A 17,824-nucleotide genomic window follows, 5' to 3' on the forward strand; every position below is an offset into this window, starting at 1 on the left:
AATAACACTATTTATGAAGCAGATTTAACAAGCAACCAGGCCATAAATGTATAAGACACAAAAGCCTTTGACTGACATGTTATAAGATGTAGGATAAATCATGCTGTTATGAATGAGCATCTTAAAAGATGGGTCTCTCTGCTGACCTGCTGCTCACGGCTCCTTTGTTCCTTTGTGTCCATATGCTGGCAGAGTTTGACGGGAGGAAAATCTTTTGAGGTTTCCCTGCCAGGAGAAACTGCTGCAACTGGCTACACTGCTGGAGACAGAAACAACTGGTGCGACTGGCATCCTCTCTGTTTGCTGCTTCGAATACTAACGAGACCCAGCGCGCCTCAAACCTGAGCCCTAAACAGTGTTAGGATTGTTCCACTGGAATACATCAGGACCTATGTGTCCGGCCCCTGGGCAGAACACCCGAAATACTTGCCACAGCCCTAAGTTTCTCTATATGTTCCACTGAACATATAAAATCTGCTTGGGAACAGATGGAACCATTTGAATACTATTAGGTTTCTGCCAACCAGCATCCCGAGGAAGCATCAGAAATTATAAATCTGTGTAGAATCTAGCTAATAATTTCATGTCTGGCTCTTTTATAAATGACAGAACTGGTATCATCTGGTGTATGTCAGCAGGTTCTCTTGTTCTCTTGCATCTTCAGTTACTTCCACAAACACTGCACAAAATGAGACAATATATACACATTTGCCACAGCTATCGGAGTGACTAACACACATACATACTGTTTTATGTTTTAGAGCTGTTGAGTGTGGACCTTTGTTTTATGCATTTATATATTTTTTCATATTCTGTTTGCTTTTTATGTTCACCATTTTAAATCATAATGTTTTAAAAGGAAATAGGCTTGAGAGTTGGCTGTGGAAGTAGGCATAAAAAATTATTTGAAATAATCAATTTGTTTAAATTTGGAAAAAATTTGAATGCACAAAACTAGTTCATGTTTTAAATTGGTGGTGGCTACATCACTCGATGTACATGACATTAATTTACAGTTTAGGGGGAAATTGTAGATTTCTAACCACTTTATATGTTTAAGACTAATTTGGGAACATAATATTAAAGTGGGGGGAAAACCCTGTAACAAAACACGTCCCGGTTGTCACGCGCTTTATGTTGATTATGCCTCCGTAACAAGAGCGACAGATGTAGCGGACAGTACAAGTATAAACGATGTAACAAGTAATAAAAACAACCAGTTTAAGGAAAATGTACATCGAGACCAAAAAGAAACAAGACCGACGCTGGTACAGTTTGACCATATCTTCCTTAAATTGTAAAGAGCGCTAAAGACAATGAGTTTGCTTCTCACCTGTGTCTTAAGAGGTTCGCCCTCTTCAATGATGCTGATGAAAGGTATTTCCAAAAACGAGGACATGAACTCCACTTGTACGAGCTCCTCGTGGCTCTGAGGGAACGCAAGCACAGCCGAGACTCCCTGAACAACGATATCCTGACACACGCACCTGAACATGGACTCCGGGTCTCCATTGAGCGGCTCTCGGGACAATACTTCCAAGCTTAGATTGTACGGCAAGAAGTTGTTCCCACTTTGCCGGAGGTGGACCAGGGCGCGGTTGAGGGCGCCCTGTATCCTGGACTGCTGGCGGGTCGGCAGAAGCGCACCCAAGCGCACTGTGTGTCCAATGCGTGCAAGGATGTGACAGGGCTGGGGATGCAGATGACAAGGGTAAATAAACATCTGGAGAGCGACCTGGAGCCCGACGTGAAGGTATGCCAAGATTCTGGAGAGCACTAAATTCATCCTGCTCCTTTCGCAACTGGATTGAGGTTCCGTCACAAGATGGCATCGCTCTATTCTTGTCCAGTTGTTCTTATCCTTAATGGTTTTACGCGCACACGGATGCAGCCTCAGTTACAATGCAAGTAATGAAACCATTCCGTCTACTCCAAGTGTTGAAGGCGAGGAGGTGCCGTGCGCGCAACTGAGGGAGGAGAGGAGGTGCTGTTCCGCTTGAGTTCTCCTCAGCATCACCGAGCTCGGAGGGAGGACAGTTGTGGCCACGCCAGGTTTGCTTGATCAGATTATGAAGAATTAAGCTTTCCCAAAGGTCACTTATGAAACATTAAATGGTTTCAAAGCCTTACTTATATTAAACAGTAAAGGGGCGCTCGTTCATTTTTGTTTATTAAAAAGTTTTTAAACATAATTAAATGAACAGCATTTTAGGAAGAAATATCATTAAAATGAGATTACAACTCCAGAGCACTTTTCCAGAAAAAATATTTTATTGTAGGCTACGTGAAGTGGATCTCACCCCACTGCCATGTTGACATCACATGACCAGTTGTGTTATGCAGTTAAACAAGTTAATGCTATAATAATAATAACAATAATAATAATAATAATAATTTACTTTATATTCCACTTGTCCATACTTTTCACAATAAGTACAATGGTTACAGCTACAGCAAAGTCCCATATGTATATCAGCATGAACTTCCAACAACATCCAAAAATATTAAGATTGAATCCAAGAATGTCCAATATATTGATATTAAAACAACAGATTCTTGTTAGTAAAGTACTTTCCTCCGTCCAGATGTCAGTATAGTAAAGCAAAAGCTCCCAGATTGTAGCTTTAGGTTGAGATATGTGCAAAATCCTCTATGCAGTGGCTGTCAAGCCACACACACACACACACACACACACACACACACACACACACACACACACACACACACACACACACACACACACACACACACACACACACACACACACACACACACATTTATATATATCAGTTAATGCTTTCAGTTAAGTCTTAAAAAGAGATGAAGAGGTGTCTGAGGAAGAAAATGCCTTCTGAATTCAGACGGTTTGGCATGCAGTAGTTCAAGGACAATACCCTATTCATATGTTATTTAATTAAATAATAATTCCATGGTAACATGGATGCTCTGTTCAGTAGAATTAATTTACAGTGGCCTTTGTTTGCTATAGAACAGTAATCCAAATATATTAACTTGTCACTCTGTTTGAGCGCAAGACTGAAACGCGGTGTAATAGATTACAATCCTTTAATTTAACTAGACCATTAGTTTACTTGAATGAATTTTACATTTTAGCATCCCCTTTACAGAGCATTTGAGTTTGGTACTGGCACCATAGGCATTTTTCACCACCGGGTGGTTAATATGTTGCAATAAATGAGGTTTTATTAACAAAGTTCGGGAGAAGCACATTCAGATAATTAACACAAGTGGAGAGCACTCAGCAATCAACGGTAAGAGGTATATATACAGCAGTATCACCTCAATTCATTGTATTTAGTAATTAAACAGAAAATGTATATCTGCCATGAACTTACACAATGCTTCAATAACAGGATTGGAGTCTGAAGAAAATGATGCACATATGCTTTCAGCTGAGGAGGGAATGTAGAAATGTAGAAATATGAAAAATGTGAAATTTCTTGACAAGAAACATATTAGTACCGCAATGCATGAAACTGTTTTTAAGCAATTACTTGTGCATTTTGAAAAACTTCGCACCCTCACATACATTTGCTAGTAATAATAGCTTGGATGTCAAAGATTAATTGAGGATTAGAGACTACTGACTGAGTATAAAGCATATGAACCATTTAAAAATTTCAGGCAGCATGTTCTTTGTGCAGCAGAACTTTTGACAGTTTATACTGTATATGCTATAGACATCTCATAAAAATGACAGTTTACTCTATACAGCCCATACTGCAGTATGCAGGTTATTTCAGAAACAAATCTATCATTTAATCTCTTTTCCGGTTCTTAACCACACCTCAGTCATTTTGCCTGAGCAACGTCAACCAAAAACCATTTGTGTTTCCGCTTAATAGTCGTGTACTATGATGTCTGTCTGATGTCTGACACTAACATGTAACCAGTGATGCTTGCTTGATTGTTTTTTCAGCTCCACCGCATGCAAACCCACATTTCAGAATATTTCAGAGATGCAGGTGATTTTAAGGGTAAATCAAACTTTAACAAGACACCTACAGAATTGTCCTGTCTTGACACATGGCTCTCTCCACACAGTTTTCAGCATTGTCTTTTACTCACCTTCAACCTGACTATAATAAATATATATATAAACTATATATAAAAATGTATATATGTCCTTTTGATTTTCTTCCAGACGGTTCGTATCACTGGACCCTCCCAGTGCTCAGTTGTAGTCAGTTTGATTTAATATATAAATTAATGGATTACAATTTAATCAGAAAACCAATTAAAACAAACGTTTATCTTGGAGGGATTACTCCCACATTATTTAACACATGTGAGCACCCATATAGATAATCCTCCTTAGTCTCTCCCTATGACTTCACTTGTTATTGTGACATACGCATACATTAGACATTCCTGCATTTATGCTTTTTGAGATGCAACAGTTGAGTCAATGAATTCTGAAATTGAATTTAGAGAGTTACCTAAGAAAAAGCCTCTGAGCAGAAGCTCTGCAATTACAGCATGGATAAATGTAGCATCAGTGCTGTTTCTGTCTAACCGCATGTCGCAGCACTCCAAAATCTGCCATAGTGCTCTAGAAGGACTTGTACAGGAGAGCGATGCTTTTAAATATCATCGTGCGACATCTACATTCTCACCACATCCGACATGACTAATTTCAGCACAGTCTTTTTAGTCCACCAAACAGTTCAAGAGCACACTGAATGGCTTGAACCATCAGTACATGCTGCTTGAGAGGAAGGGAGCTAATTCTGGATAATTCTATTAAAATCTGAAGTGCCATATAATCGTATATTATAAGAGAATTTGCTGAAGGCAAAGCCGTAGATTTTCCTTACTGTGCTAAAAAAGATGATGTTCTTGTCTTTCTATTCAAACCCATGACTTTGTGAAAATGTGAACATCGTAAACCTTCTCCCTCCACTGACTTGTGTTTGAGATGAAGAGTAATTTGGACTTCAAATTAGAGTCAGGATGCATGAATAATGAGCGCAGGCCAGTTCACAGTGGGAGGGTATCTATATGAAACCTCATTTCGTTTGGGCCAACACTCCATAACCCCTCTCTGTTTTATCAGACTGAGCAAACATGGTTCTGATAAAAACTAATGAGTTTCATGTGGTTAATTAACATCATATTATTAAGGTGTAAAAGTACTGTGACTGCACATTTGCTAGACCCTAAAAAGTTGAAAGAGTTTGTGAAAAACTCAACATACCATTTAGTAGTGCACTTTTTGAAAATATTGATTATACAGTAAAAAGAACAGAGAAGCACTGCAGATCTAATTTAGTTTGAAATGTAAAATGGTCATAAAATGTAAAATCATCCCTGGCCTTTTTATTCCAAAACACAAGCTGTGTTTTTTTCGTTAAAATTTAATGAGTGCCAAGATTTTATATTTCAGGAAATGTTTCCCTACATGCACTATGTAAATACAAACATCTCAGCCTGCCACTAGGTATAGGCTAGTATTGCTGAGCTAGGTTTATTTTTACCACAGTTCAGACATACAGTACTTATCAGATCAACACAAAAGAACCCCTTACTGCTTTTGTATATTTATGTATGTGTGTGTAGGCTATGTGCATGTCACAGTTTATAGCCACCAACATTTGAAATAACCTGCTCACTTCCCCACTTTTTTCACTGTAAGGGTGCTGGGAGCTGGAGGAAAGGCTAAACTGATTTACTTGCATGTACCACAAGCACAGTGTTAGAGCAGAAAACTTGGTTGAACCTACTGTATCAATGATAAGTGAATTATCACAGGGCTACTATTTAGTCATGTGTACAGGTGCTGTGTAATGTCTTCATTTGCTGACTGAGTTTGTGTCGCAAGAAATCTCAATCCTGGTTTGGTTTGGATTATTGCTGTTTGTGTTGTATGGTTTACAGTTATACTTTTTTTTATTATGAGGAAGTTAGACAGCTTAGGGAGTCATTAACTCTGTTGTTAAACCCAGTGCTTTAAGTGGGCCGGTACGCACCGGTACTCAGTACCGCCACTTCCAAATATAGCTCTTGAGCGTACCGCCACCTCTCCGTGCACCCAGAATGTGCTTTTAGTGTACCGGTACGCTCATTTGCACATCTGTTTTAATAGAGGTTTTAATCCTTTGCTGGCGCTGCAGCTTTTCAGAGCACCCTTTACAATGCTCGCTTCCTAATTCATCCCACCGAGAGCAGAGACTACATTACCCATACACCCTTGAGTTTTACAAGTGAAAAGCGCATGCGTCGCTTTTGCCGCTGTCAGTGTCAACCACTCAACATGGCCGGAGAGGGTGTGTGAAATGCGCACACTCGGCTGGGTAAAAATACAAATACAGTGAACAACACTTAATATGCTCTCCTGGCTTCAGACTCTGAGTACTAAAACAACACGGTCAGAATCAGATGACTCGCTGGCTGACACCCCACCAAGCCAGAATGATATCTCTGCAGGTCAAACGCAAGCTAATGAAGTAATGCAGTAGCTCTTTCTAAGGGTATTTTTTCAAAATCCTTTTGCACATTTTATTTACGTTCAGTAGCTCTTTCTAGCTCAAGCAAATCCACAAACTAATAAAAGGATTTATTATTTTTCATAAGGTGGTCTGTTGTATATGCTGTAAAACCCCTTCATTATAGGTGTTGTTACCTCAGGGGATGAGGGGAGTCATCAAAAAAAAAAAAAAAAAAAAAAAAAAAAAAAAAAAAAATTATATATATATATATGCTATAATAGAGTACCGGCACCTCTTTTGGGCCACTTAAAGCACTGCCTAAACCCACTGAGTTGTTGCATCTAAAGGAGTAGCCTAATTGTAAATAACCTCCATAAGTGACTTATTTGAAACATGCAGCAACTTCACATGCCAAACAACTATCGCTCCACACCAGAAACACAATTCACAAATGAATCGCTAAGCTAAGAAGGAAGTTCTATGATCAGTATAAAAATATATAGCACACAAAACTATAGATTTTAACTACACAAAACTTTACAAATACCCATCAAGCCACATAGACTAATTTATGATATTTTTATGATGCTTTTTCCCATTCTTCATTACAGTTTTATGCTTCCTTTGCTCATTCTTTGTAATTGCATGGAAAAGAACAGTTAATGCATTATTCTGTACATAATTATAATGTATTGTATATTGCATTAAGTGAGCAAACCATATGAGCTTTGAGACTATACATAAGGAGGAACAAATGGTGCTAAATGGTGAGCAAACCATATGAGTTTTGAGACTATACATGAGGATGAATAATTTTTTTGGAACCTTCTCAGTTTTATCATCCTCATTCCCTCTAATAGGGCATTCCTCAATGATCTCATCAAACTGAGAAGCAGAGTATATGTAGCTTTTGAGATGATTGGCCTGCCAAGCATTTCATTAACCCGACCTAAGTGATTAAAAGGGGCAGATCCCCTTTGTGGTTCATGCATTATTACTTGGAGACCGTCTTCATGCAACAACATCAGCTTCCCCTGCCATTCATATGATGATTTGCAGTGGTGACCTTTGCAAATTTGGAGGTGTTGAGAACGGCCAGAGCATTCATGCAGAAGAATGGCACGAGACGAGAAACACGAGTGTCTAGTCATGCCTGCTGCTCTTCTTACCTGACCTTTCCTACCCCCATCTCACGTCCTTGGCTCTTGTGAGATCACAGAGAGGTGAGGTGCTTCCTTCTAATAAATTGCTCAGAGGAAAAAAGAATCTGCTCCATGCCGCATTATACAGCCTTATACAAGTATAAACTAAAAGCAGAACAATACTATGCTTTGACAGAGCTTGACATAAGCCTTTTCATAGAGTACTGAACATGTAATGAGTGGTATAAGAGGACTGAAAGTGCCCATAATAACGGATGCTGTCTGCTTTAATGATTTTCAGGTGCGTTCAGTGTCTAGCTTTCACAGAGAGGCTGTAGTCTTGCTGGCAATATAAAGAAAACCTGAGAGCTATAAGCATCAGTCTTCCAGTCCTGAATAATAGTGGAACCTGAAAGCTTCAGTTCTTTGGAGATATTTTCAAATGTTTACCTTATGTATCCTCTCTTACTGATGCTATGAACATACTGAATCACAGGAGAAAGTGTTGATTCTTTCCATACATGACTGTAAAAAAAAAAAACCTTAACATGTTAAAACATATAGCATAACTACTTATGCTCTATCAATATGTTTATAAATAAATGCCAATAATTTATTGTTTTTTAAACAATTTTTAAATATGTAAATGTCAGGGTTATTACAGTAAACTGTATCTGAATCCATCAAAAACATTTTCATTACTTGAAATAAAATAATCTTGATCTAAAATAAAATAAATTATTTAAAAATCTTATTTTATATGATCTAATTGAAAATGCATTATTAAACATAAAGGGGAACATATTGGGAATAGTTGTGGCCTAATGGTTAGAGAGTTGGACTCCCAATCGAAGGGTTGTGAGTTCGAGTCTCGGGCCGGCAGGAATTGTGGGTGGGGGGAGTGCATGTACAGTTCTCTCTCCACCTTCAATACCACGACTTAGGTGCCCTTGAGCAAGGCATTGAACCCCCAACTGCTCCCCGGGTGCCGCAGCATAAATGGCTGCCCTCTGCTCTGGGTGTGTGTTCACAGTGTGTGTGTGTGTTATCACTGCTCTGTGTGTGTGCACTTCAGATGGGTTAAATGCAGAGCACAAATTCTGAGTATGGGTCACCATACTTGGCTGAATGTCACGTCACTTTTTCTTTTTAAAAATCGAAATTAAAAAGTATTCAAAACTATATAGGCATGCACTTTTCTAAAATGAAAAAATAAATAAATAAATAAATAAAAAAAAAATATATATATATATATGATTTTGAATTTTGAATTTAAGATTTAAATTATTAAAATGTTAAGATATTTAATACAAATATAATATCATCTACAAACTTGATTCCAAAAATGTTGGAGCACTGTACCAATAGTGAATAAAAACAGAATGCAATGATGTGGAAGTTACAAATTTCAATATTTTATTCAGAATACAACATAGATGACATATCAAATGTTTAAACTGAGAAAATGTATCATTTTAAGGGGAAAAAAAGTTGATTTTAAATTTCATGGCATCGACACATCTCAAAAAAGTTGGGACAAGGCCATGTTTAGCACTGTGTGGCATCCCCTCTTCTTTTTATAACAGTCTGCAAACGTCTGGGGACTGAGGAGACAAGTTGCTCAAGTTCAGGAATAGGAATGTTTTCCCATTCTTGTCTAATACAGGCTTCTAGTTGCTCAACTGTCTTAGGTCTTCTTTGTTGCATCTTCCTCTTTATGATGCGCGAATTGTTTTCTATGGGTGAAAGATCTGGACTGCAGGCTGGCCATTTCAGTACCCAGATCCTTCTTCTACACAGCCATGATGTTGTAATTGATGCAGTATGTGGTCTGGCATTGTCATGTTGGAAACTGCAAGGTCTTCCCCCAAAGAGACGATGTCTGGATGGGAGAATATGTTGCTCTAGAACTTGGATATATCTTTCAGAATTGATGGTGAAATGCCACATGCACTCATGCAACCCCATACCATCAGAGATGCAGGCTTCTGAAGTGAGCGCTGATAACAGCTTGGGTTGTCCATGTCCTCTTTAGTCCGGATTACATGGCGTCCCAGTTTTCCAAAAAGATCTTCACATTTTTATTTGTCTGACCACAGAACAGTTTTCCGCTTTGACAGAGTCCATTTCAAATGAGTCTTGGCCCAGAGAAAATGCCTGTGCTTCTGGATCATGTTTAGATATGGCTTCTTTTTTGACCTATAGAGTTTTAGCAGGCAACGGCGAATGGCACAGTGGATTGTGTTCACCGACAATGTTTTCTGGAAGTATTTCTGAGCCCATGTTGCGATTTCCATTACAGTAGCATTCCTGTATGTGATGCAGCGCTGTCTAAGGGCCCGAAGATTGCGGGCATCCAGTATGGTTTTCCAGCCTTGACCCTTATGCACAGAGATTTTTACAGATTCTCTGAATCTTTGGATGATATTATGCACTGAAGATGATGATAACTTCAAACTCTTTGCAAATTTTCTCTGAGAGACTCCTTTCTGATATTGCTCCACTATTTTTCGCCGCAGCATTGGGGGAATTGGTGATTGTCTGCCCTTCTTGACCTCTGAGAGACATTGCCACTCTAAGAGGCTCTTTTTATACCCAATCATGTTGTCAATTGACCTAATAAGTTGCAAATGGTCCTCCAGCTATTCCTTATATGTACATTTAACTTTTCCGGCCTCTTATTCTTATCTTATATCTTATTGCTACCTGTCCCAACTTTTTTGGAATGTGTAGCTCTTATGAAGTCCAAAATGAGCCAATATTTGGCATGACATTTCAAAATGTCTTATTTTCAACATTTGATATGTTACCTATATTCTATTGTGAATAAAATATAAGTTTATGAGATTTGTACATTATTCCATTCCTTTTTCACTCACAATTTGGGCAGTGTCCCAACTTATTTGGAATCGGGTTTGTAATTTGAAATGATGGGCCTGTGTTTAAATATATTTAATTTATTAGATTCAAATGGATACCTATCTTTTTAATTAATGCTAATTATTCTTAAATTATTCTTATAATTATTATTGTAAACTATTCCATTTGAAATGTTTTTTGTGAAACTGAATGGACTACTTCACGATATTTATTTTACAAAATACGAATCAAACATTGCCATCTCATCCTTTTAGGTCAACAGATGTAATAAACTTGGACTGCTACAGCTGATTACATTTTTTATTAATGATGTTTAAACACCAGATACATCACAAGGCTGGTATATCTGCGTCTGTAATGCCCCATCTTGATTTTTTTTCTCCCCCGCCCCAACTTATGCCTTCTGAAATCAAATTAGGAGCAACCTGATTAATCTCACCCATTATTTCTGTTTCATAATTTCATGCACTTGGAAAAAAAATACAAATACTGGAGCTGTCCCGAGAATCCATGATGCTTCATCAATGAAAGTACAAATATTAAAAAAATAGTTAAGGGTAAGTATTTCAGGATTCAGGACAATAATTAAATGAGTATAATGCGGTCACTGAGCAAAGCTGAATGAATGAATACAACCTGAACCTCAAAAATCTTCCAAATGAAAAGATTCACCAAATTACCAAAATAGCTTTATTAATGGATTCTGTTCCAAAAAAAGGAATCAGCTGTGCATTTTGCAGCATCTACTTTTATGGCGGCACTAGACTGGAAATAGGGCTCGTGAAGAATGTGTTTTATCTGAGTTGAGCTACTTTTTAACACATAAACATCTTAAGAGCTATCACTCCTCTATAGAGAGCATTTGGCTGTTTTTCTGTCAACACTCTGCTCCCCAGTGCCTAAATTCAAGTAGCACAATAATCAACTGCTTCGAAAGTCAAAAGTTTTTACATATCTCAATGGTCTAAGATGTTCCATTTGTCCTTTACATCCTAAAATATCATCACTCGCTGTACTGGATCACTAAATCTTGCCTATTCATCCAAAAAGGGAAACTCAAACGACTTGAACCAGGATGGTGAATCACTTCTCCATCAGTCATAGCCAAGTCTAACATCATAGCCAAGCTTAACTGATGGCATGGGATCAGACACATCATGAACCTGGCAAAAAAAAAACAAAAAAAATCCGGTCTCTGTGATCTTGCAGAGTAAAGTCATTTTGACCTTTCAGCGGCAAGATCAACAGAACGGAAATGTGTTAGAAGGATGGACTCTGCACTAACACCTTAAAGGAACAGCTCACAGATAAATCATTTTGTCATCGTGTTTTCACCCTCATATTGTTCCAAACCTTGACTTTATTTTCAATTACTGTAAATGGTACTGGGGCTTTCAGCATTCATTAAGGATGCAAGAACCCCCCATTCATTGTACAGTAATTGCATGGAAAGAGCAACCACAATGTTCTTCAAAATCCTTTAATCTTCTTATGTGCTACACTGAAGAAAGTCAAATATATTAGTTTTGTCAAAAATACACTACTGTTCACAAATTTGGGGTTGATTATTTTTTTTTTAATGTTTTTCAAAGAAGTCTTATATGCTCACCAAGGCTACATTTGTTTGATCAAAAATACAGTAAAAACGGTAGTACTGTGAAATATAACTCTTTTCTATTTTAATATATCTTAAAATGTTATTTATTCCTGTGATGGCAAAGCGTTTTTTTTTTTTTTACAGTGTATTTCAGTGTCATATGATCCTACAGGAAATCATTTTAATATGCTGATTTTGTGTTTGAGTAATATTTCTTCTTCTTAGTCCGTGTACCTTCTGGTCATTCAGTTTTCTACTTAAAAAGAAATAAAGAGAAATGAGAAATGGTTCGATTTTAATTTTATTTTCTAGTTTTAAGAAATTAAAAAAAATAAGCTTGATTTTTCATATTTTTGTTAATAGGTAAAAAGAAATAGATTATGCTTTATTATTTGTTTCGAATGTGTGGGTGGCCCTGAAACACCCCTTTCATCCCCATCTTCGGTCGCCCTCGGTTGAAATTGGGTCCTGGGGCACCTAGATTGGACCGAAAGGGCACTTTGGGATCTGTGATTAAAGGGGCAGGGGCTTCAGCTTTGTCATTTTTGGTCATATGAAAAAAATTTACAATTTATTTTGACAGTGTCAGTCTCTGCACCCCATCAATGAGTTCTGTCTCTTCATGGTCCATCTTTCAGTCGGTCTTGCACAGAGAGATCTGGCCTTAAACAAAACCCTGGAGATGGATTAATTAGTTTTTTATTGGTACAGACTGTTATATAAAATGTAAACTGAATATAATGTAAATGTAAATATATATAACAGCTTTGCTCCTTTCTAATGCAGTTCTTTACAGGAGGAACTGCATTGATTCTCAGTTCTGAATAGTGTGTTGTCTGGTACAGTGCTGCAAATAAAAATTTTTTTCCCCCCATTTCAGCTCAAACAGATGAACATACTGGATGGACCCAACTAACTAAAGTGTTTGTTATTGGTTCGTTGTTATCCACTGTACAATGAGTGAAGTTTCTTTTGTTTTCATGATATTCATGGGATGTCTTTTCAATGTGTGACAAAGACACTGTAAAGACATCTTTTGGATGTACCTTTGCTCAGTGGGATCAGTTACTGGAAGCCACGTCAGTATAGAGGACACTTTTAGTGTGTGTATAGAGACGCTAAAATGCTAGAAATTAAATTTAGCATTTATATACATTAAAAATTACAGTTTTATGATTTTTAATGAAATAAGAATTTTGAATAATGAAAATATTTATGCCTGCTCTATTAATCATCAGTGTCAGAACCTTGAAAGAAGAAACAGCATTTTCTGTATTTAATGTCTTGATTAAAAAAAAAAAAAAAAAAAAAACCAATGTACAAAAAGTACATTGACCAACGGACCAAACAAATGAAATTAATTTTAAGATTGGAAATGAAAAAAAGTACAGGAATGTACTTCTTTTTTTAAGAACAGGAATGACAGAATGACGCTAAACTTTAAGTAAAGTATTCTTGTATTTAAAGACTGTACTGTAGAGGTACAATACTGTGAGTCAAGAAGGACATTAGAGGAAATTTGTTGGAACAGAATTCACGCGCAGTATCAAGTGCATAGGTAACAAGCATGCACACACTTCCAAAGATAAGCATCTTAAAGTACATGAATAGATTTTCAACATTCCCTTTGATGTCACTGTATCTTTAGGGTAAACATGTTTTGCACGCCTCAGCAGGATTGTTTCAGTAAGGATTCTTAACATGCAGAAGATTTTTTCCGAGCATCATGTTTGTTATGCTTGACATTGCCCACACCACAGTCTCCCAATCCTTTGGTGATTAGGCAGTTGATATCGGCTGCTTAGCTTAACGACTTCCTGCATTTGTTTGGGACCTTAGCGGTGCAGATTTAAGCTTCTGACAGAGGTGAGGGATGGATGAAGAGATCTACAATAGCAATTCCTCAGCAGAGTGCTGCGACAGGGGATTGCACTGCCAAGGACGGTCAAATGCTCACTAACAATACCAAGGCCTTGATTTATAATGTCAAACTTACAATGTAAACCCAGAGGTTTGGTAACCTTTTTAATGGGTTTGGCTCATTAATGTCTTTATAAAGATGATTCACTTCATAGAAAATTAATCTCAGGAGATAAATAGAAATACTTTACTGTCCCAGAGGAGAAATTCATTGAAACTTTTTCTAGCAAGGTTAATTCCATCCTGCAATGTACTTAAGCATTCAATACACATAGCAACCCTACTCCTAAAAACATTTATGACAAAATCTTACTGACCCAAAAATGTTGAGAAATATATTATTATATTTTGTAACAAAGTCAATTTTGATCAATTTAATGTATCCTGCATAAGTTAATGTTTATACATAGTATTTTTAATACCTTAATACTTTTTTAAATGGTTATATTAATTCTCATTAAATTAAAACTCCTTCCTGTAGCATTTTTGAGCGGTCTCACTAAAACTAACACAGAAAACCAATATTTCTAATTATTTTATATTTTCAGAATGTGTATATTGACCCAAGTTTGAATATTGTGTTTTTCACAATGTATAGTTATCTCAGTACATTCTTAATAAACTCTAGCCCGTAGAAGATAGAATATTCTATTTCAATGTGCATTCTGAAATGTTTTTCATTTCGAGAACATTGTGTCCTTTTGTGTACTTATTACAATATACAGTACATTTGCATTACAAGTGAAACAATTGTTATCAGTAGAGAAAAATACACATGTTGTGGAGTTTTCAGGCAACACAAGTTAATTAATAATACAGAACAGCAGCGGAAGGAGGCAGACAGAGTAATTTGAGTTTAATCCCTAATGTGAGGAAATTACATTCAAGAGTTATTCTTACCTTAGTATTTCCATCCGCCTTCAACAGGAAGCTCAGAACTTACTGATATCAAGTTTTTCTTTTCTAGATGGCTGGCGTTATAATGAGCATATATTGATAGATCACATTAAAACAGTAATATTACTAAAATAATAAATCTCTTAACAACCCTTCGGTTACAGGAACCAAGAGGAACTCTTTAAGAGCAACACAGATGTCAGAGCGGCATTAAAGAATTTCCAAGCAGTTTGATATTCTTGAGGAAAGATGTAACTTTTTTTTTCTTCGATCCGAGAATAACTTTATGTGTTGACAAGCGGGTAATGGTTTTAGGTTTGACTATGACAAAATTAAATCACATCATGCTTTCATATTGTGCCAGAGGCTTTGGTTTTTGCCTCAGCTTCATATGACTTACCAAAGCAAGGATTACTGTCTCAGTTGTTGACAGTAAAATATTTCAACCAGACTTACTGTATTGTCAACTATGGATATAAACCTGATACTAGGAAGCTATCGCTAAGAACCTGATGCTATTGTTTTGCGCCTGTCAGAGTGAACAGAGAACTCAACCTGCGCTGTAAAAGCCTTGTAGGATCTTCTCAGATTACTGTGTCACAGCAAAAGATGAGAGAACAATGAATTGCAAATAAAAGATTTTCCTATAAATAAAAAAAAAGATGTGCCAATTTGCTTATCCACTCCCTGCTGGCAGAGATGTATAAACAGACATGTGGATGCTAAGCAGAAGAGGATATAGGCCTGGGAATAACTGTGTAGTTATCCATGGCACATCCACAGCAGTTTGTTGTTTCGTGCGCTGAGTGAAACAAATCACTGCATAATATTATGCAGTGGAGGATGGCAGCGGTAAATCTGAGGCTTTGAGAGAATGATGATCACACAAATGAGTGCACAAAAACTCAACAGAGCTGCGTCCTGGGGTTCTGTCTCTAAACGCCCACTGTGCCCCCATTAGCAATGAATTATAGTCAGTGTTCATTAGGGTACAGATACTTCTCTGAGGGTTGGTGGGAGCCAGTAGTCTTGCAAACTGATCATGATGTGTTTGGGAGATGCTACCTCCAGCCCTCTGCGAGCTGTAAATGTGACTCTGGTAAAATCAATTGTCTGAATTATTTCTTACTAATCCTGAGCAGGTTTCCAAGTAAAGGAAACAAGAAGATGACATGTAGATGTAGTTATTGTGTGCCTGATGATGACCTGACTTGCGTTGTCTGGTAAATACAGTTTTGGAGCTGTAATTTCAGTGTGCAGATATTATTTTTAATTTGTTCATTATTAGTTACAATGTCTAACATTTTTACCCCTTTGTCTACAAACAACTGTACAAGTCCTACAAGCTACTTAACCTAACTTGTTTACCTAGCGATACACAAATATGAATACACTGTGTTTACAGATCAGCCAGCCATTTATTCATATCTCTGCACAGCTCTCAACTCTTGACAAACTATTAGTAGTAGTAGTATTTTACTTAAATATAGTAATTTAAATACGCTTGGAATGTAGTGAAGTAAAAGTTTCCCAAAATTAAAATATTGTAAATACAGATAAGTAGCCTACAGAAAAAAAAACATTTACTGTATGTCCACCACTATTGCTTATCCTTTAAAATATATATAGCAAACTCACATTTTGTGTAAGAGTCAGATAACCTTCAGCTAAAGGGAAGAGGTCAGACAGGATAAGCAAATGCTAGTGTCCCATCACAAGATAATATATTTGAAAATAATGAGAGACAGTGCATGAAATTACACATTTATTTATAGGAGGACTCCTAGTGTCTAAATGTCATTTCATTTGAATATAGCCTAAACTAATGTGCTCTACCCATAATATAAGATGAACTGCCAGTAGTGTAAAATAGATCAAAGTTGCTGATTGTTTAATAAATCTCCTCAATGACTGGTTATGCTGCTTTTGATATTGACACTTTACAGCAGACATTTCCTGGTGCACTCCAAATCAGGCTTAGATACTCCTGATGAAGATGGTGAAATCTATCATTGAACACTGCATCAGTGTCAAGTCAATAACAGCAGTTTTGATGGTCCCAAAATCAATCACTGCAGTGCCAGTGAAGACTGGTGTTTGTATCTGCCTGAGGAATATTCACAAACTGTTACTGATGTCTCTCATCTGCTCGCGACAGTGCTGCACACATATAAGGATTGATATGAATGATGTAATTCAGTGATAGAGATAAAAGGCTCAATGATTCAATCACATGTCTTCTCCTCAGGTGATATAAAGATGTTCGGGTCCACCCAGCAAGGGGCTTACACGGCACAACTCAGTTATGCAATACATTTTGATCATCTTGCACTGTCAGACCAATGTCAGGGCATATATCATTAGCTTAATTTTCATATTCCATTGCTGCCATGTTCCTGAAGAAAATGATGAATTGCCTGAGATCTCAGTAAGGTGATTTCTATACAGCCCCTTGAGGATCAACTGAATGACAGATATAGAGGAACAAGTGTTTCTGACAGCTTATTACATTTACAAGCAGGGGTCTAATAAGGTAAACATTAGAAGACCTGCATATTCAGTGTACAGTCATGAATGCAGGGAATACCAGATGATATCCACTTAACTCATATTAGACAAAGGTCAGGTTTTTGTACTTAAAACACTCTTGTGCATATAATTTCTTAAGCATCTCATCCAAAACCTCTCTTGCTAATACCTCTCTTGCTAATTGTTTTGAAGTCTTGAGACACTGATATGCTAGGGGATAAATGGAAATAGTTTGTCTTTTTTATCCTATTGCTTATTTTACAGCATATTTGCTTGGTCATTGTCGTTGTGGGCTTTGGTCCTTTGCTGTTGTAGACTTTTAAGACCTTTGAAATAATTGAAATAATTTTGGCGAAGTAATATTAAACTGTAATGCAGTCAAGACCTACGGAATGTCTTAACGTTTCAAC

General features: G+C 37.1%; 1 protein-coding gene across 1 annotated transcript in view; it reads right to left on the minus strand.

Annotated features, from left to right (window-relative positions):
* The window catches only part of LOC132154935 (glutamate receptor ionotropic, NMDA 3B-like), a 61,679-nt gene extending 59,652 nt beyond the window's left edge, over positions 1 to 2,027 (minus strand). The window contains exon 1 of the mRNA XM_059563668.1: positions 1,334 to 2,027. Coding sequence (XP_059419651.1) covers positions 1,334 to 1,786 — 453 coding nt within the window. The 5' untranslated portion in view covers positions 1,787 to 2,027. The remainder of the gene's footprint in view (positions 1 to 1,333) is intronic.
* Positions 2,028 to 17,824: the final 15,797 nt, after the last annotated feature.

The sequence above is a fragment of the Carassius carassius genome, chromosome 12, assembly GCF_963082965.1.
Source record: "Carassius carassius chromosome 12, fCarCar2.1, whole genome shotgun sequence".
NCBI classification, from domain to species: domain Eukaryota; kingdom Metazoa; phylum Chordata; class Actinopteri; order Cypriniformes; family Cyprinidae; genus Carassius; species Carassius carassius.